The 20973-nt window shown below is 63.8% G+C and overlaps 1 protein-coding gene across 1 annotated transcript; it reads left to right on the top strand.

Annotated features, from left to right (window-relative positions):
* Positions 1–6398: 6398 nt before the first annotated feature.
* Positions 6399–20722, top strand: EPPK1 (epiplakin 1; the record flags this gene model as incomplete). Its single annotated transcript, XM_080339455.1, has 1 exon — positions 6399–20722. One exon carries the CDS (start codon positions 6399–6401, stop codon positions 20310–20312), a length of 13914 nt encoding a protein of 4637 aa, XP_080195581.1. The 3' UTR covers positions 20313–20722.
* Between the last annotated feature and the right edge of the window lie 251 nt (positions 20723–20973).

Raw genomic sequence — 20973 nt, 5'->3', positions numbered from 1 at the left:
AGGGCTGTGTGCCCGCCGGACTGCGCGGTGCCGCGCCGCGCCGCAGGCTCCCTGGCCAGCCCCTGCCTGGATACCGGCAGCTCTCCAGACAACACACTCCCACACACCAAAAACATCTTGCCCAAGCGGTGCCGCCCCTTCCCCAGCACGGTACCCACGGGCTGGCGCCGCGGCGGGGCTGCAGAGCCCCGTGGCCACAAAGGGACCTTTGGCCACGCGCGGTGCTGCCGCCCTTTGGTGCCCACCAAGCACTCATGGCACCAGGGAGAGCAGCGGGGCGATCGGGGCAGAGAGGGGCTGGATGTGGGGCTGGATGTGGGGCTGACGACACAGACAGGGGTATTTGGGTGACTCACATGGCAACAGGGTGGCTTGGCCTTGTTTTGGGCAATTCAGGCTCCACTTGCTCACCCAGGGATGTGGGCAAGGCTGGGGGGGTGGGGGAAGGGTCCCCTCTGCCCCCCAGCTGTTGCGGTGCCAGGTCAGAGTCAGGTCGGTCACCCTGCGGCTGCGGCCCGAGGCTGGGCAGACACAGACGGTTCGAGGGCACACGGCAATTCGAGGGGACACGGTGATTCAAGGGGACACGGTGATTTGAGGGGACATGGCCAATTCGAGGGGACATGGCTGTGCAGGAGGATTGGGGACCAGGGGTGGCTGGGGCTGCCCAGGGAGGGAGCTTGGGGGGAGCTGCCTCCAGGCTGCGGTGCTGGGGCAGTGCTGGGTGCTGGGGGTTTTTGGGCAATGTGAACAAGGCCAGAGGCTGCTGGGGACGAGAGCAGCGCAGGCACGCTGGCCCGGCCGAGATCTGTCCTTTGCGGAGGGCACAAGGGCCGCTCTGGGGACAGGGCCACCTGCCCGCCCTGCAGCGCGTCCCCCGCCCGCTCACAGCCGCCCCTGGGGACACCGCGCAGGGTGACGCGGCTGCAGGACCCGCGGCCGGACCCCCGGCACGGCACGGCACGGCACGGCACGGGGGGCGTGGGGCGGGCTGGCCCGCGTTTCGGGCAGGGCTGGGCCGGTGTGTCATCCCAGGGGCGGGGAAGGGAAAGGTTTTAAACCTGCTCGTGTCCGGGCAGGAAGCGGCGGCGAAGCTGCGGGACTGCGGCAGCGCCGGGGAGCGCGTCCTGCGGCCACCGCGGCAGGTGGGAGCGGCCGGGCCGAGCGGGGCCCGGCGGGGCATCGCGGGGCTGCGAGGGGCCGCATGGCACGGAGGCGCACGGGCGGGTCTGGGCATGCGAGGAATGCGGCGCTGCCGGCGCTCGCCGGGCTGCCCGGGCCGCAGCCGGTGCCGGGGTGGGACAGCGGGCGCAGGGCGGGGGCGGTCGGTGCTGTGGCACGACGGGCACCGCGGGCACCGCGGCTGAGCGCAGCCTGAGGGTGCTGGGCACGGGTCCCGCCTTGTCCTGGGAGCCAGACGGGGGGTGGTGGCTGCCGGGCAGGACCCTGCGGCGGCCGGTCTGCGCTGCCTGGGGGCTGCGATGGGCACAGGGGGCTCCGTGTGCCCCAGGAGCGGGCAGTGGGCGACAGGAGTGGGATGGCCTGTGCTGCCTCGGGGTCTGAGGGGCTCGGGGGCAGCAGGTGACACGGGTGGGATGGCCTGTGCTGCCTCGGGGTCTGAGGGGCTCGGGGGCAGCAGGTGACACGGGTGGGATGGCCTGTGCTGCCTCGGGGTCTGAGGGGCTCGGGAGCAGCAGGTGACACGGGTGGGACGGCTCCTGTGCTGCCTTGGGGTCTGAGGGGCTCAGGGGCAGCAGGTGACACGGGTGGGACGGCTCCTGTGCTGCCTCGGGGTCTGAGGGGCTCGGGGGCAGCGGGTGACACGGGTGGGACAGTTCCTGTTGCAAGGTCTGTGCTGCCTCGGGGTCTGAGGGGCTCGGGAGCAGCAGGTGACACGGGTGGGACGGCTCCTGTGCTGCCTCGGGGTCTGAGGGGCGTGGGGGCAGCGGGTGACACGGGTGGGACAGCTCCTGTGCTACCTCGGGGTCTGAGGGGCTCAGGGGCAGCAGGTGACACGGGTGGGATGGCTCCTGTGCTGCCTCGGGGTCTGAGGGGCTCGGGGGCAGCAGGTGACACGGGTGGGACGGCTCCTGTGCTGCCTCGCGGTCTGAGGGGCTCAGGGGCAGCGGGTGACACGGGTGGGACAGTTCCTGTTATAAGGTCTGTGCTGCCTCGGGGTCTGAGGGGCTCGGGGGCAGCGGGTGACACGGGTGGGACGGCTCCTGTGCTGCCTCGGGGTCTGAGGGGCGCGGGGGCGCGGGTGCGGGGAGGGCAGGCAGTGGGGCAGGGCACACGGACCAGCAGCACCGCGGCGGTACCCGGTGGGGTGGGTACGCGGGGCGGTGGGATCGGCCCCCGTGGGCGGGTGTGGGCTCATCCCACGGAGGAGCAGCCCCGTCCAGCACCTGCCCGGCAGCTGAGGGGCGGGAGCCGTCGGTGGGAGCCGGCACCGCGGCCTCTGCTCCGGGGCAGCCAGCGCTGCCCGGAACGCTGGGCGTCCCCGAGTGCCCCGGCACCCTGCCTGTCCCTGTCCCTGTCCCTGTCCCTGTCCCTGTCCCTGTCCCTGTCCCTGTCCCTGTCCCTGTCCCTGCCCCTGCCCCTGTCCCTGTCCCACCACCCTGCTGCCACGGCCCCAGCCAACTTCTGTGCTGCTCCCCCTCCCCCTGAAACACCCCCAGCCCAGCCGGTCCCACCAGAGACCCCATAGACTCCCCCGGCCCCACCAGGCTCCCACCCGCAGCCCCAGCCCTCCCCAGCTCTGCTGCGCCCTCCTCCGCCACCCCCTCCCGAAACTGTGCCCCCACCCCACCAGTAAAACCTGTCCCTCCTCCCAGTCCCTCCGAAGGGCCCCCAGCAGCCTCTCCCTCCCCAGGCAGGGGCACACTGTGGGTGCAGGTGTGGGGTGTCCACGGGACATGGGGCAGAATGGGTGCAGATCTGAACGATGTCCACGGGACATGGGGCAGAATGTGGGTGCAGATGTGCAGGGTGTCCATGGGATGTGGGGCAGATATGTGGGTGCAGATGTGCGGGGTGTCCGTGGGAGGTGGGACAGCTGTAGGAGCAGATGTGGGGTGACCCGTGGGATGTAAAGCAGCTGTGGATGCAGATGCATGAGGTGTCCATAAGACATGGGGCAGCTGTGGATGCAGATGTGCGGGGTGTCCACGAGATGTTGGGCAGATATTTGGGTGCAGATGTGCAGGGTGTCCACGAGGTGTGGGCAGATATGTGGGTGAGATGTACAGGGTGTTCACGAGATGTGGGGCAGATATGTGGGTGCAGATGTGCGGGGTGTCCTTGGGAGGTGGGACAGCTGTAGGAGCAGATGTGGGGTGTCCACGAGAAGTGGGGCAGCTGTGGGTGCAGATGTGTGTGGTGTCCATGAGATGTGGGGCAGATATTTGGGTGCAGATGTGCGAGGTGTCCATGAGATGTGGGCAGATATGTGGGTGCAGATGTACAGGGTGTTCACAAGATGTGGGGCAGATATGTGGGTATAGATATGCGGGGTGTTCATGGGACGTGGGGCAGCTGTGGGTGCAGATGTGCGGGGTGTCCATGGGATGTGGGGCAGATATGTGGGTGCAGATGTGCAGGGTGTCCATGGGACGTGGGGCAGCTGTGGGTGCAGATGTGCGGGGTGTCCCTGCGGTGTGTGGGAAGAGCCTCGTACCGCGATTCACGGCCAGGAGCTGCGCGGCCGCACGGTGCCGGGGGTGAAGGGGCCGCGCACACGCGTGGCACATCCCGGGCTCACACCAGCACATTCCCTGTCGCTGAGAGAAGCCGAAGGCGCGGAGCGGCGGTGCCGCTGCCAGGGCGAGCTGCCCGCGTCGGGGAGAGACCGTGGCCACGGGGAGGGGTGCGGGCGCCAGCGCCTGAACCTGCGCCAGGAGCTCCCCGGCTTGGTAGGCAGAGTCGGTTACTAAAAGTTTCCATGGGGCTGACGCCCGCTGACGAACGGGAGCGGCGCCCTCGCCGTGCCGCACGCCCGCTGCCTCCTCCCTGCCCGCGGTGGGCAGGGGCTCCACCTCAGCCCCGGGGTCGTGCCGCGGCGCCCAGCCCTGCCGGGATCGGGGGTCCAAGCTGTGCGGTGTCACGAGCGGCAGAGCCCAAATCCCCTCTGCCCGCCGGCGCCCGCGGCCAGCTCGGGTCTGGGACCTGCCCAGGCTCCCCGGTACTGCAGCCCGCCCAGCACTGCCCGCCCGCTGCCCCGGCACCGCCGGGCTGAGCTCAGCTCCGCCACGCGCGGCACGGCCCGCGCCGTCCAAGCCCGCGTCCCTCCGCCAGCACCGGGCGGCGGCGCCGGGAGCGGCGCTTCCAGCCCCGCGGGCGGCACAACCCGGGGCCGGGTGGGCAGAGCCTGTGAGGGGCTGCCAGCCCCCCCGCGGGTGGACGTGTGCGCGGGCTGCCCAGCGCCAGCACCGCGGGGCCGTGTGCCCAGCGTGAGCCTGCGGGACGGAGCGAGGCAGGGACCCCCTGCTCCACCACAGCCCACGCGCAGCCCCTCGCCGTTCCCACCAGGCAGAGACCCCCGGCCCCGGCCCCGCTCTGCTCCTCGGCTCCCCAGCGCGGCTCAGGACCGTCCCGCCCGCCGTCCCCACCTCTTGGCACCGGGTGCAGCCCTGAGCCTGCAAACACAAACACCTTTGCCTGGGCAGATCCGCTCGCGCTGACATCACAGGGCGGACGGCGCCGTTGGGCCCTTTCCCCGGGACGCGCAGCGACGCCGGAGCGCGCCGGGACAGGAGCCGGGCGGAGCAGGAGGTGCCGGGCCGGGCGGGGGGCGCGGGGCGGGCTGGGGCACACGGGCCGGGCTGGGGCACACGGGCCGGGCTGGGGCACAGAGCCCGTGGAGAGGCTGGTCCCGAGGGGAGCAGGGCCCTGGCATGGCACCGCCAGCACCTGCATGGCACTGGTGGCACTGGTGGCACTGGCACAGCACTGGCGCGCTGCCCCGCATGCCCCGGTGTTTGCTGTGGCAGCACAGGGAGGGACGTCGGTCTGTGAACCCCGGGCAGGATCTGTGCCCCAGAGATAGGGCTGGTCCCCACCATCCCCGAGCAGAGCCACGGCCGCGGGAGGGTCAGTGTGGCACCGGCGCTCCTTGGAGCTGCTGTGCCAGCGCTCGCCAGCTCTGCCTCCGTGTGCCGGCCAGCCCGGCTCTGCCCGTGCCCTGGAGCTGGGACCGGAGATGCTGGCGGATGAGGCCTCGTGAGCCGGGCCTCACCTGCCTGCACAGGGCTGGCACAGCTGCTCTGCACCAGTGCCACAGGTTCTGTTCAGGGATGGGGCTCAGGAGGGAACAGGAGACACGTCTGCAGCCCCGCACAGCAGGGCCGCCCGCCCCCAAACCTCAAACCCGCTCCCAGCTGCAGGAGCGGCTGCCAGCCCCGGGACCCCAGGTCCCAGGCACAGGAACAGTGTGCTGCAGGAGCCTCTGCAGCGTGTGCTGTGCCATGGAGCCATGGAATCACAGGAACATTTGGGTTGGAAAAGCCCCTCAATATCACCGAGTCCAACCATAACCCACCTCATGTCCATCTGTCCAGCCCTCCAGGGCTGGTGACTCCAGCACTGCCCTGGGCAGCCTGTTCAATGCCCCACAGCCCTTTGGGGAAGAAATTGTTCCCACATCCAACCTCAGCCTTCCCTGGGCAACTTGAGGCCGTTTCCTCTGCTCCTGGCGCTTGTTCCTGGGGAGCAGAGCCCGACCCCCCTGGCTCCAAGCTCCTTTCAGGCAGTTCAGAGATCAGAAGGTCTCCCCTCAGCTCCTGTTCTCCAGCTGAACCCCCGGGTCCCTCAGTCTCCATCACATTGTGCTCCAGCCCCTCACCAGCTCCGCTCCCTTCTCTCAACCTGCTCCGGCAGCTCGGCCCCGGCAGACAGACCAGCCGCTGCTTTTCCCGGTGCCGGCACCAGCAGCAGCCCCAGCGCGCCGGTGCTCCCTGGGGGTCCTGCTTTTGGCTGGTGCTCTGCCCAAGCCCAGCTCCATCCAGACCTTGAGACAAGCCCTGCACAGGCTGTTGGCCACACGTGTGACAGCTCGTGGGAACTCTGCACCTCACCAGAGCCAGCCCAGTGCCCCCTGGTCCCATGGGTGCCTCTGCTCCAGCGGCTCATGGCGACGTGTCCTTGTGCACCCAGCAAGCCCAGCGCAGGAAGCAGGGGCTGCTCGCCTCTGCCAGGCCTGGCTCAGCATGCTGGGGACACACACAGTGCCCTGGCCATGCTCAGCCTTTGGCTGTTACGTCCTCCTGCCTCAGAAGTGTTTCTTCAGCTTTTTCCCCCCATATTTCGCATGCAAACCACACAAAAGCTGATTTCTCACTGGGCTTTCCCATTCTCTCCCCTCTCCAGAGTCTCGAGAGCTGTGAGAGGAGCGCAGTGCAAGGATGGAGAGCCAGCCAGCGGTGAACGGCCACGCTGTCCCCATCGCTCACCAGGACAAGGTGCCAGGAGCAGACCGTCCGCGCCAGGACAGGCTGCCTGGAAAACAGAAGCAGGCAGCTGGCGGGGACGTGCCGGTGATGGGTGCTCCTGGCAAGGCAGCTGGCAGCATCGCCGGAGTCTGTGTAGGGTCTTCAAAGAAGATCATGAGCTTCTATGATGCCACCAGAGAGCATCTTCTGAGTCTGGATCCGGCACTCTTTCTTCTGGAGGCCCAGGCGGCCACAGGCTCCATCGTTGACCCGGTGGCGCAGCGGCAGGTGTCCGTGGCAGAAGCCGTGCAGCTGGGGCTGGTGGGGCTGGAGCTGAAGGAGAAGCTGCTCACCGCCGAGAAAGCGGCCACCGGCTTCCTGGACCCCTACACCGAGGAGAAAATCTCGCTGTACCAGGCGGTGCAGAAGGAGCTGCTGGGGAGGGAACAAGGCTCCCGGCTGCTGGGGGCCCAGGTTGCAACCGGAGGCATCATCGACCCGGCCACCGGCCACCGGCTCCCGGCAGACGTTGCCTGCGAGAGGGGGTATTTAGATGAAGAGATGAGACAGGTCCTCTCTGACCCCAGCAATGAGGAGAGCAAAGGGTTCCTCAACCCCAGCACTATGGAGAGGGTCAGCTACATGGAGCTCATGAAGAGCTGCGTTGTTGATCCGGCCTCGGGCTTCCTGCTGTTGCCCCTGCAAACCACGCTGGCGGGGCTGGGCGGGAGGGTGAGCAGCAGGGAGCTGCTGGACGCCGGCATCGTCAGCGCCGACACGTTCCGAGCTCTTGAGGAGGGAAGAGTTTCTGCCCAGGAGGTGGCAGAGGACGCGTCCGTTGGGCAGTTCCTGCGTGGGACGAGGAGCGTGGCCGGCGTCGTACTGCCCTCCGGCGAGCGGAAAAGCCTTTACCAGGCGCTGAGGGAGCATCTGCTCCTGCCCGGGGCTGCCCTGGCGCTCCTGCAGGTCCAGGCGTCCACCGGCAGCCTGGTGGACCCCATAAAGAACAAGAGCTACTCGGTTGATGAGGCTGTCAGGGTGGGTCTCATCGGCCCAGAGCTTCATGAGAAACTGTCTTCAGCAGAGAAGACCATCACTGGCTACAGGGACCCCTCCACTGGAGAAATGCTCTCTCTGTTCCAAGCCATCGGGAAGGGCTTTGTCCCCAGAGATCACGGCATTTGCCTTCTGGAGGCTCAGATGGCCACAGGCGGTATAATCGCTCCAGGCAGGCACCTCCGTGTCCCCACAGAGACAGCCTGCAGGTGGGGGTACCTGGATGAGGCCACCAGACAGCTCCTCTCCAGCCCCACCGAGGACATGAGGGGGTTCCTCGACCCCAGCTCCAAGGAGAAGCTGCTCTACGCAGAGCTGCTCAAGCGCTGCGTCACCGACCCCAACACCGGGCTCCTGCTGCTGCCACTTGGTGGAGACAGCAGAGAAGGATCCGAGGGAGCCCAGCTCTTCTTTGACCACAGCAGCCAAACAGCTCTAGAGAACACGAAGGTATCTGTCGCCGCAGGTAAATTCAAGGGAAAGTCAGTGTCCCTCTGGAAACTCCTCTTCTCAGACTACATCCAGGCCCAGCAAAGAGCTGCTCTTGCCCAGCAGTACCTCGCAGGAACTCTCTCCATGCAAGAACTGGGTAAGGCGGTCAGTGCCACCATCGAGGAGGTGGCTTCCACCGCTAACGTCACCTTCGAGGGACTGAGGGACCGGGTGACAGCCGACCAGCTCCTGAGCTCTGAAATCATCAACCAAGATCTGTTCAAGAAACTGAAGGAGGGAGAAACGTCAGCCAAAGAGGTTGTCAGCATGGACACAGTCAAGAAGTACCTGCAAGGGACCGGTAGCATCGGTGGGCTCCTCCTTCCTGACTCCCAGGAGAAGATCAGCATCTACCAGGCCAAGCGGAAAGGACTTTTGAGGCCAGGAACGTCTCTGATCCTCCTGGAGGCACAGGCTGCTACGGGATTCATCATTGACCCAGCTGCCAACAAAAGGTATTCTGTGGATGAGGCCTTAAGAACGAACGTCATTGGCCCAGATGTTTACGACAAGCTACTGTCCGCAGAGAAATCCGTCACTGGCTACAGAGATCCCTACACGGGCGACAAGATCTCCCTGTTCCAGGCCATGACCAAGGAGCTCATCGTCAAGGATCACGCCATCCGCCTGCTGGAGGCCCAGATCGCCACCGGCGGCATCATCGACCCCATCAACAGCCACCGCATCCCCGTGGAGGTGGCCTACCGGCGCGGCTACTTTGACAAGAAGATGAACGTCATCCTTTCTGACCCCAGCGACGACACCAAGGGCTTCTTCGACCCCAACACGCACGAGAACCTCACGTACCTGCAGCTGAAGGAGAAGTGCATCACCGAGCCGTCCACCGGGCTCTGCCTCCTGCCCCTGAACAGCAGGAAGCGCCAGTTCATCGACGATGCCACCAGGCGGGTGTTCAGGAGCTCCTGGCTGCCCGTCAGGTTTGGGCGGCTGCGGGGGGAGAAGGTGTCTGTGTGGGACCTGCTCAACTCCGAGTACTTCAGCGAGGGGCGGCGCCGGGAGATATTCAACCACTACCAGCTGCGGAAACTCACCCTGGAGCAGATTCGAGTCATGTTAGAGGAGGAGATGAAGAAATGGGCCCCCATCAAGTTCCCAGCCATGCGGGGCAGCGTCAGCGCCTACCACCTGATGGAAACGGGAGTCATTGACAAGGTCCTGTTTGAGAAGGTGCTGGAGGGGTCCGTCACACCAGAGCAAGTCCTGCACATGGACTCAGTCAGAAAGTACCTCTATGGCTCCGGCAGCATCGGGGGGATCGTGCTCCAACCGTCAAACCAGAGGATAAGCATTTACGAGGCCATGAAGAAAAACCTCATGGTGCCAGGAGTGGCTCTCCCGCTGCTGGAGGCCCAGGCTGCCACGGGCTTCATCATTGACCCTGTGAACAACCAGAAACTCTCTGTGGATGACGCCGTCAAGGAGGGAGTCATCGGGCCAGACGTCCACGAGAAGCTGCAACACGCAGAAGGGGCTGTAACAGGCTACAAAGATCCTTTCACGGGCAAGAAGATCCCTCTCTTCCAGGCGATGAAGAAGGGCCTGATTGCCGACAAACAGGCCATGCAGCTGATGGAGGTGCAGATGGCTACAGGAGGCATCATCGACCCAACATGTGGCCACCACATCCCCACAGAATCTGCGCAGAAGCGAGGGTGCCTGGACGAGGACACGAGCAAGGCCCTTTCTACGCCCGGCGATGACAACAGAGCCTTCTGCGTCCCGGACAGCAGGGAGACCGTGACCTACGCCGAGCTCATCAAGCGCTGCCAGAAGGACGAGATCTCCGGCTTCCACCTGCTGCCTCTGGCACAGGCGGCTGCCCCAGCCCACACCGACGAGCAAATCCAACGCATTTTTAAGGAGACTGTGGTGAAGGAAAAAGGGGTGTCCCTCTGGGAGCTGATCCACCTCGGGTATTTCACTGAGGAGCAGAGGAGCGACTTCGTGGAGAGGTTCCGCTCTGAGGAGCTGTCGCTGCAGCAGCTGGTTGCTCTTGTCCTCCGGCTGGTCAGGGAGATGGAGATGCAGGCCTGCAGCCACATCACCCTGGAGGGCTTGCGGGGCAGCGTCCCCGTTGTCTGGCTGCTGGATGCCGGCATCATCTCTGAGAAGGTGTTTGAGGAGCTGGCTCAGGGCATAAGAACTCCCGAGGAGGTGGCTGCGATGGAGAGCGTGAGGAGGTACCTGCAGGGCACAGGCAGCATCGCCGGGGTGTTTGTAGAGGCATCCAAGAAGAAGATGAGCTTGTACGATGCCATGAAGAACAATCTCCTCCTCCCTGGGGCTGCTCTGCGGCTGCTGGAAGCTCAGGCAGCCACCGGGTACCTGACGGACACGGCCACCAACCGCAGACTCAGCGTGAGGGATGCCGTGAAAGCCGGCGTGGTTGGCGAGGAGCTCACCGAGAAACTGCTCCTGGCTGAGAGGGCAGTGACCGGGTACACAGACCCCTACACCGAGAGCTCCATCTCGGTGTGCCAAGCGCTCAGGAAAGAGCTGATCCCCCTGGGAGACGCTGTTCCCCTGCTCGAGGCCCAGCTGGCCACCGGGGGGGTCATCGATCCCGTCCACCACCACCACCTTCCGCTGCAGGCCGCCCGCAGGTACGGCTTCTACGACGAGGACCTGAACCAGACCCTCTCTCAGCTGAACGACACCACCAAGGTCTTTTTTGATCCAAACACCAAGGAGAACGTGACCTACCAGCAGCTGAAGGACAGGTGCACCCAGGAGGCCGAGTCAGGCCTCTGGCTCCTTCCTCTGTCAGAAAACGCCGTGTTTTGTGTGGACGAACAAACCATGGAGGTGCTGAAGTCTGTGACGGTTTGTGTCAACATAGGGCGGTTCAAAGGACAGACCGTGTCAGTCTGGGACCTCCTCAACTCTGAATACCTCTTGGACAGCAAGAGGAGAGAGCTGGTGCAAAAGTACAAGGATGAGAAAGCTGAAGTACTGCATGAAATCGTAACCATTGTCACCACCATCATCAAGGAGACGGAGACGCAAGGCAAGAAGTTTGCATTCCAGGGCCTGCGGAAGAGAGTGTCTGCCAGTGACCTCTTCCAGTCTCAACTGATAGACAAAAAAACCCTCGATGAGCTCAACCAGGGGAAGAAAACGGTCAAAGAAGTCACTGAGATGGACTCCGTGCGCAGGTACCTGGAGGGCAGCAATTTCATCGCAGGGGTCCTTATACAACCGAGCAACGAGAAGATGAGCATCTACCAGGCCATGTGGAAGGGCATCCTGCGGCCAGGGACAGCGCTGGTGCTGCTGGAGGCACAGGCGGCCACCGGCTTCATCATCGACCCGGAGCAGAACAAGAAGTATTCGGTGGAAGAGGCATTAACTGCTGGTCTGATTGGAGGGGAGATTTTTGAAAAGCTGCTCTCTGCAGAAAGAGCCGTGACGGGCTACACCGACCCCTACACGAAAGCCCAGATATCCCTATTTGAAGCGATGAACCAAGAGCTGATTGTGAAGAGCCACGGCATCCGCCTGCTGGAGGCCCAGATCGCCACCGGCGGCATCATCGACCCCGTGCACAGCCACCGCATCCCCGTGGAGGTGGCCTACCGGCGCGGGTACTTCAACCAGGAGATGAACCAGGTGCTGTCCGACCCCAGCGACGACACCAAGGGCTTCTTCGACCCCAACACCCACGAGAACCTCACCTACATGCAGCTCCTGGAGAGATGTGTCCAGGATCCAGAGACGGGGTTGTACATGCTACAAGTTGTACAGGAAGGAGGAAAGTACTTCTACATTGATGAGCTTACAAAACAGGCTTTGCGCTCAACGCCTCTTGAAGTCAGAGTTGGGAAGTTTAAGGACCAAAGAGTTTCTGTCTGGGAAATCCTCTGTTCTCATTATGTCTCTGAGCAGAAAAAGAAAGAACTGGTGATGCAGTACAAATCCAAAACCCTCACATTGGAAGAGCTTATAGCGCTCATCCTCAAAATAATTGAGGATACAGAGCGAAAAGCTGAAGCCCTCAAGGTTAAAGGACTCCGGGGGGATGTGTCCGTCGCGGAATTATTTAACTCCGAGATAATCGACAAGAAAACTCTTGATCAGCTGCAGGATGGGAGTCTCACGCTCGGCAGCCTCACAAAGAGGGAGACCATCAGAAGGTACCTGGATGGCACCGGATGCATTGCCGGGGTTCTGCTCCCATCAAGGAAGGAGAAGATGAGCATCTACCAGGCGCTGGAGAAGGGTCTCCTCACGGAGCAGTGTGCCCTGGGGCTGCTGGAGGCACAGGCTGCCACTGGATTTCTCATCGACCCGCAGAAGAATCGGCAGCTCTCTGTGGACGAGGCCGTGTCCTGCGGGCTGGTGGGCAGCGAGCTGCACGAGAAGCTGCTGTCGGCAGAGAAAGCTGTGACAGGACACACAGACCCTCGCACAGGAAACAAAATATCCCTTTTCCAGGCCATAAAGCAAAAGATAACGGGGAAGGAGGACGGGATCCGCCTGCTGGAGGCCCAGATCGCCACCGGCGGCATCATCGACCCCGTGCACAGCCACCGCCTGCCCGTCGAGGTGGCCTACCGGCGCGGGTGCTTGGACGAGGATATGTTTCTGCTGCTTTCTGATCCAGATCATGGCAGCAAAGGTTTTATAGATCCCAACACTCACGAGAAAATCAGTTACAGCCAGCTCCTGCAGAGGTGTTCCAAAGACAGCGACACCGGATTGCACCTGCTGCAGGTCATGGAAAGAGCAGCTGACTATTTCTACATCGATGAGCAAACAAAAAACGCCCTGTTATGTACGAAGGTACAAGTACCTGTTGGAAAATATAAAGGACAAGTGTTGTCACTGTGGGAACTGCTCTGTTCTGAGTACATCACAGAAGAGAAGAGAAAAGAGCTGGTGAAAAAATATAAAGAGGAATCCCATCACATTCTACAGAGAATCATTGACACGATACTAAAAATCATTAAGGAAAAAGAAGAGGACAGAAGTGACGTCTGGTTCCAAGGACTCAGACAACAAGTGACAGCATCAGAGCTTCTCAGCGCTAAGATAATCACAGAAGAAACAATGGAAAAACTAAATGAAGGAAAAGAGTCGGCACAAGAAATAGCGCAAATGGAGACTGTGAGAAGATACCTCGAGGGAACTGGGAGCATCGCCGGCGTGCTGGTGCCCTCCAAAGCCAACCCCGGCAAGATGGAGAAGATGAGCATCTACGCGGCCATGTGGAAGGGCATCCTGAGGCAGGGCACGGCGCTGGTGCTGCTGGAGGCGCAGGCGGCCACCGGCTTCATGGTCGACCCGCTCACCAACCAGAAGCTCTCTGTGGACGAGGCCGTCTCTCGCGGGCTGGTGGGCAGCGAGCTGCAAAAGAAACTTCTTTCTGCAGAGAAAGCCGTGACAGGGTACACCCACCCCTGCACGGGGCAAAAGATGTCCCTGTTCCAGGCCATGAAGAAGGAGCTCATCGTCAAGGAGCACGGCATCCGCCTGCTGGAGGCCCAGATCGCCACCGGCGGCATCATCGACCCCGTGCACAGCCACCGGCTCCCCGTGGAAGCCGCCTACCAGCGCGGCTACTTCGACGAGGAGATGAACCAGGTGCTGTCCGACCCCAGCGACGACACCAAGGGCTTCTTCGACCCCAACACCCACGAGAACCTCACCTACATGCAGCTCCTGCGGCGCTGCGTGCCCGACCCGGACACGGGGCTGCTCATGCTGCAGCTGATGGACAAGGGCTCCGTGCTCTACCAGCTGAGCGAGGACGCGCGCCAAGCCCTGCAGGCCGCCCGCACCAGCCTCAGCGTGGGGCTCTTCCAGGGCCAGAGCGTCACCGTCTGGGACCTGCTCTTCTCCCGCTACGTCCCCGACCACCGGCGCCAGGACCTGCTCCGCAGGTACAAGGTGGGCACGCTCACCATCAACGAGATGATCACCCTCCTCACCGCCATCGTCACTGGGGCTGAGGGACACGGCGACGCCCTGGCCGACACAGAGACACAGCAGGAGGCACCGGCACCAGCACTGGCCCAGAATGGCGATTCCTTGACCTCCCAGCATGAGGGGGAGCTGGAGCGGGAGCTGGAGCTGGAGCAGTCCCTCAAGTCCTACAGCATCCAGGTCTCGGTTGGCAGCTTCCAGGGCAGGAAGGTCTCCCTGTGGGAGCTGCTCTTCTCCAAGTACGTGTCCGAGGCCAAGAGGCTGGAGCTGCTGGCGCAGGTGAGGTCCGGGAGTCTGGCGCTGGAGCAGTTGACCGAGCTCCTCACCGGCCTCGTCCAGGAGGCGGAGAAGCGCAGCAGCACCGTCACGTTCAAGGGCCTCAGGAGGCAGGTGACGGCCTCGGACCTGCTGGACTTGGGCATCATCGACAAGGACACGCTGGCCGACCTGGTGCAGGGCTCCAAGACGGTGCAGGAGGTGACGCAGATGGCCTCCGTCAAGCGCTACCTGGACGGCACGGGCTGCATCGCCGGCGTGCTGGTGCCCTCCAAGGCTGACCCCAGCAAGACGGAGAAGATGAGCATCTACGCGGCCATGTGGAAGGGCATCCTGAGGCAGGGCACGGCGCTGGTGCTGCTGGAGGCGCAGGCGGCCACCGGCTTCATGGTCGACCCGCTCACCAACCAGAAGCTCTCTGTGGACGAGGCCGTCTCCTGCGGGCTGGTGGGCAGCGAGCTGCACGAGAAGCTGCTGTCGGCAGAGAGGGCCGTGACCGGCTACACCGACCCCTACACGGGCGACAAGATCTCCCTGTTCCAGGCCATGAAGAAGGAGCTCATCGTCAAGGAGCACGGCATCCGCCTGCTGGAGGCCCAGATCGCCACCGGCGGCATCATCGACCCCGTGCACAGCCACCGGCTGCCCGTGGAAGCCGCCTACCAGCGCGGCTACTTCGACCAGGAGATGAACCAGGTGCTGTCCGACCCCAGCGACGACACCAAGGGCTTCTTCGACCCCAACACCCACGAGAACCTCACCTACATGCAGCTCCTGCGCCGCTGCGTGCCCGACCCGGACACGGGGCTGCTCATGCTGCAGCTGATGGACAAGGGCTCCGTGCTCTACCAGCTGAGCGAGGACGCGCGCCAAGCCCTGCAGGCCGCCCGCACCAGCCTCAGCGTGGGGCTCTTCCAGGGCCAGAGCGTCACCGTCTGGGACCTGCTCTTCTCCCGCTACGTCCCCGACCACCGGCGCCAGGACCTGCTCCGCAGGTACAAGGTGGGCACGCTCACCATCAACGAGATGATCACCCTCCTCACCGCCATCGTCACTGGGGCTGAGGGACACGGCGACGCCCTGGCCGACACAGAGACACAGCAGGAGGCACCGGCACCAGCACCGGCCCAGAATGGCGATTCCTTGACCTCCCAGCATGAGGGGGAGCTGGAGCGGGAGCGGGAGCTGGAGCTGGAGCGGTCCCTCAAGTCCTACAGCATCCAGGTCTCGGTCGGCAGCTTCCAGGGCAGGAAGGTGTCCCTGTGGGAGCTGCTCTTCTCCAAGTACGTGTCCGAGGCCAAGAGGCTGGAGCTGCTGGCGCAGGTGAGGTCCGGGAGCCTGGCGCTGGAGCCGTTGGCCGGGCTCCTCACCGGCCTCGTCCAGGAGGCGGAGAAGCGCAGCAGCACTGTCACGTTCAAGGGCCTCAGGAGGCAGGTGACGGCCTCGGACCTGCTGGACTCGGGCATCATCGACAAGGACACGCTGGCCGACCTGGTGCAGGGCTCCAAGACGGTGCAGGAGGTGACGCAGATGGCCTCCGTCAAGCGCTACCTGGACGGCACGGGCTGCATCGCCGGCGTGCTGGTGCCCTCCAAGGCTGACCCCAGCAAGATGGAGAAGATGAGCATCTACGCGGCCATGTGGAAGGGCATCCTGAGGCAGGGCACGGCGCTGGTGCTGCTGGAGGCGCAGGCGGCCACCGGCTTCATGGTCGACCCGCTCACCAACCAGAAGCTCTCTGTGGACGAGGCCGTCTCCTGCGGGCTGGTGGGCAGCGAGCTGCACGAGAAGCTGCTGTCGGCAGAGAGGGCCGTGACCGGCTACACCGACCCCTACACGGGCGACAAGATCTCCCTGTTCCAGGCCATGAAGAAGGAGCTCATCGTCAAGGAGCACGGCATCCGCCTGCTGGAGGCCCAGATCGCCACCGGCGGCATCATCGACCCCGTGCACAGCCACCGGCTGCCCGTGGAAGCCGCCTACCAGCGCGGCTACTTCGACCAGGAGATGAACCAGGTGCTGTCCGACCCCAGCGACGACACCAAGGGCTTCTTCGACCCCAACACCCACGAGAACCTCACCTACATGCAGCTCCTGCGCCGCTGCGTGCCCGACCCGGACACGGGGCTGCTCATGCTGCAGCTGATGGACAAGGGCTCCGTGCTCTACCAGCTGAGCGAGGACGCGCGCCAAGCCCTGCAGGCCGCCCGCACCAGCCTCAGCGTGGGGCTCTTCCAGGGCCAGAGCGTCACCGTCTGGGACCTGCTCTTCTCCCGCTACGTCCCCGACCACCGGCGCCAGGACCTGCTCCGCAGGTACAAGGTGGGCACGCTCACCATCAACGAGATGATCACCCTCCTCACCGCCATGGTCACCGGGGCTGAGGGACACGGTGCCACCCCGGCCGACAAGCCAACGCAGCAGAAGGCACCGGCACCAGCACTGGCCCAGAATGGCGATTCCTTGACCTCCCAGCATGAGCGGGAGCTGGAGCTGGAGCAGGAGCGGGAGCTGGAGCGGTCCCTCAAGTCGTACAGCGTCCAGGTCTCGGTCGGCAGCTTCCAGGGCAGGAAGGTGTCCCTGTGGGAGCTGCTCTTCTCCAAGTACGTGTCCGAGGCCAAGAGGCTGGAGCTGCTGGCGCAGGTGAGGTCCGGGAGCCTGGCGCTGGAGCCGTTGGCCGGGCTCCTCACCGGCCTCGTCCAGGAGGCGGAGAAGCACAGCAGCACCGTCACGTTCAAGGGCCTCAGGAGGCAGGTGACGGCCTCGGACCTGCTGGACTCGGGCATCATCGACAAGGACACGCTGGCCGACCTGGTGCAGGGCTCCAAGACGGTGCAGGAGGTGACGCAGATGGCCTCCGTCAAGCGCTACCTGGACGGCACGGGCTGCATCGCCGGCGTGCTGGTGCCCTCCAAGGCTGACCCCAGCAAGACGGAGAAGATGAGCATCTACGCGGCCATGTGGAAGGGCATCCTGAGGCAGGGCACGGCGCTGGTGCTGCTGGAGGCGCAGGCGGCCACCGGCTTCATGGTCGACCCGCTCACCAACCAGAAGCTCTCTGTGGACGAGGCCGTCTCCTGCGGGCTGGTGGGCAGCGAGCTGCACGAGAAGCTGCTGTCGGCAGAGAGGGCCGTGACCGGCTACACCGACCCCTACACGGGCGACAAGATCTCCCTGTTCCAGGCCATGAAGAAGGAGCTCATCGTCAAGGAGCACGGCATCCGCCTGCTGGAGGCCCAGATCGCCACCGGCGGCATCATCGACCCCGTGCACAGCCACCGGCTCCCCGTGGAAGCCGCCTACCAGCGCGGCTACTTCGACCAGGAGATGAACCAGGTGCTGTCCGACCCCAGCGACGACACCAAGGGCTTCTTCGACCCCAATACCCACGAGAACCTCACCTACATGCAGCTCCTGCGCCGCTGCGTGCCCGACCCGGACACGGGGCTGCTCATGCTGCAGCTGATGGACAAGGGCTCCGTGCTCTACCAGCTGAGCGAGGACGCGCGCCAAGCCCTGCAGGCCGCCCGCACCAGCCTCAGCGTGGGGCTCTTCCAGGGCCAGAGCGTCACCGTCTGGGACCTGCTCTTCTCCCGCTACGTCCCCGACCACCGGCGCCAGGACCTGCTCCGCAGGTACAAGGTGGGCACACTCAGCATCAACGAGATGATCACCCTCCTCACCGCCATCGTCACCGGGGCTGAGGGACATGGTGCCGCCCCAGCAGACACACAGACACAGCAGGAGGCACCGGCACCAGCACTGGCCCAGAATGGCGATTCCTTGAGCTCCCAGCATGAGTGTGAGCTGGAGCGGGAGCTGGAGCTGGAGCTGGAGCGGTCCCTCAAGTCCTACAGCATCCAGGTCTCGGTCGGCAGCTTCCAGGGCAGGAAGGTGTCCCTGTGGGAGCTGCTCTTCTCCAAGTACGTGTCCGAGGCCAAGAGGCTGGAGCTGCTGGCGCAGGTGAGGTCCGGGAGCCTGGCGCTGGAGCCGTTGGCCGGGCTCCTCACCGGCCTCGTCCAGGAGGCGGAGAAGCGCAGCAGCACCGTCACGTTCAAGGGCCTCAGGAGGCAGGTGACGGCCTCGGACCTGCTGGACTCGGGCATCATCGACAAGGACACGCTGGCCGACCTGGTGCAGGGCTCCAAGACGGTGCAGGAGGTGACGCAGATGGCCTCCGTCAAGCGCTACCTGGACGGCACGGGCAGCATCGCCGGCGTGCTGGTGCCCTCCAAGGCTGACCCCAGCAAGACGGAGAAGATGAGCATCTACGCGGCCATGTGGAAGGGCATCCTGAGGCAGGGCACGGCGCTGGTGCTGCTGGAGGCGCAGGCGGCCACCGGCTTCATGGTCGACCCGCTCACCAACCAGAAGCTCTCTGTGGACGAGGCCGTCTCCTGCGGGCTGGTGGGCAGCGAGCTGCACGAGAAGCTGCTGTCGGCAGAGAGGGCCGTGACCGGCTACACCGACCCCTACACGGGCGACAAGATCTCCCTGTTCCAGGCCATGAAGAAGGAGCTCATCGTCAAGGAGCACGGCATCCGCCTGCTGGAGGCCCAGATCGCCACCGGCGGCATCATCGACCCCGTGCACAGCCACCGGCTGCCCGTGGAAGCCGCCTACCAGCGCGGCTACTTCGACCAGGAGATGAACCAGGTGCTGTCCGACCCCAGCGACGACACCAAGGGCTTCTTCGACCCCAACACCCACGAGAACCTCACCTACATGCAGCTCCTGCGCCGCTGCGTGCCCGACCCGGACACGGGGCTGCTCATGCTGCAGCTGATGGACAAGGGCTCCGTGCTCTACCAGCTGAGCGAGGACGCGCGCCAAGCCCTGCAGGCCGCCCGCACCAGCCTCAGCGTGGGGCTCTTCCAGGGCCAGAGCGTCACCGTCTGGGACCTGCTCTTCTCCCGCTACGTCCCCGACCACCGGCGCCAGGACCTGCTCCGCAGGTACAAGGTGGGCACGCTCACCATCAACGAGATGATCACCCTCCTCACCGCCATGGTCACCGGGGCTGAGGGACACGGTGCCACCCCGGCCGACAAGCCAACGCAGCAGAAGGCACCGGCACCAGCACTGGCCCAGAATGGCGATTCCTTGACCTCCCAGCATGAGCGGGAGCTGGAGCTGGAGCAGGAGCGGGAGCTGGAGCGGTCCCTCAAGTCGTACAGCGTCCAGGTCTCGGTCGGCAGCTTCCAGGGCAGGAAGGTGTCCCTGTGGGAGCTGCTCTTCTCCAAGTACGTGTCCGAGGCCAAGAGGCTGGAGCTGCTGGCGCAGGTGAGGTCCGGGAGCCTGGCGCTGGAGCCGTTGGCCGGGCTCCTCACCGGCCTCGTCCAGGAGGCGGAGAAGCGCAGCAGCACCGTCACGTTCAAGGGCCTCAGGAGGCAGGTGACGGCCTCGGACCTGCTGGACTCGGGCATCATCGACAAGGACACGCTGGCCGACCTGGTGCAGGGCTCCAAGACGGTGCAGGAGGTGACGCAGATGGCCTCCGTCAAGCGCTACCTGGACGGCACGGGCTGCATCGCCGGCGTGCTGGTGCCCTCCAAGGCTGACCCCAGCAAGATGGAGAAGATGAGCATCTACGCGGCCATGTGGAAGGGCATCCTGAGGCAGGGCACGGCGCTGGTGCTGCTGGAGGCGCAGGCGGCCACCGGCTTCATGGTCGACCCGCTCACCAACCAGAAGCTCTCTGTGGACGAGGCCGTCTCCTGCGGGCTGGTGGGCAGCGAGCTGCACGAGAAGCTGCTGTCGGCAGAGAGGGCCGTGACCGGCTACACCGACCCCTACACGGGCGACAAGATCTCCCTGTTCCAGGCCATGAAGAAGGAGCTCATCGTCAAGGAGCACGGCATCCGCCTGCTGGAGGCCCAGATCGCCACCGGCGGCATCATCGACCCCGTGCACAGCCACCGGCTGCCCGTGGAAGCCGCCTACCAGCGCGGCTACTTCGACCAGGAGATGAACCAGGTGCTGTCCGACCCCAGCGACGACACCAAGGGCTTCTTCGACCCCAACACCCATGAGAACCTCACCTACATGCAGCTCCTGCGCCGCTGTGTGCCCGACCCGGACACTGGTCTTTATTTCCTCAGTATCGTTAGAAAATAATTTTTATAACCTTTGGCATTTTTTCTTTGTTATTGCATTGCTGATGAATGAAGCTCTTGTGAATAATTCTTGTGCTGCTGGTATTTTTCCTTTATTTTTTTTTTAAACTCCTCTTTTTTATATTTCTGCTTCTATTCAGAGTATCTCTGTACTGTTTTCTTTCCTTTTCAGTAACCCACCAACATCAGGTTTAGCTTTTAAGTGGCTCCACAAGCACTCCGGTACAGCCTATTCAGCCTCTGTCTTTAGCGTTTCTGAAGGCAGGAGTCAGCCCGGCATATCTGACATCATTGCGGTGAAATGTTTTGTCCTATTTTCTCATCCAGGTTTAAATGAAGTATGGATGCTGTGGTGTGGGAGGTGTAGTGAGAATGGTATTTTTATTCTTTTTCTCATCTGTTTTCTCATGCCTCAGGAACACTGACATACGGAGTCAGAATCATCTTGGTTGGAAGAGACCATCAGGATCTGCCCAGGGCAGTGGTTGAGTCACCATCCCGGAGGTGTTTAAAGGCTATAGACGAGCTGCTTAGGGACATGGTTTAGTGCTACAGTGAGGTTATGGTTGGGCTTGATGACCTTGAGGGTCTCTTACAACCAGAATGATTCTATGGTTCTGTGTTCAAGTCCAACCATTAACCCAACACTGCCCAGTCCACCA

This window comes from Nesoenas mayeri (assembly GCF_963082525.1).
Source record: "Nesoenas mayeri genome assembly, chromosome: 2".
NCBI lineage: Eukaryota > Metazoa > Chordata > Aves > Columbiformes > Columbidae > Nesoenas > Nesoenas mayeri.
The sequence above is the reverse complement of the archived record's forward strand: the minus strand, read 5'-3'. Positions and strand labels throughout refer to the sequence as shown.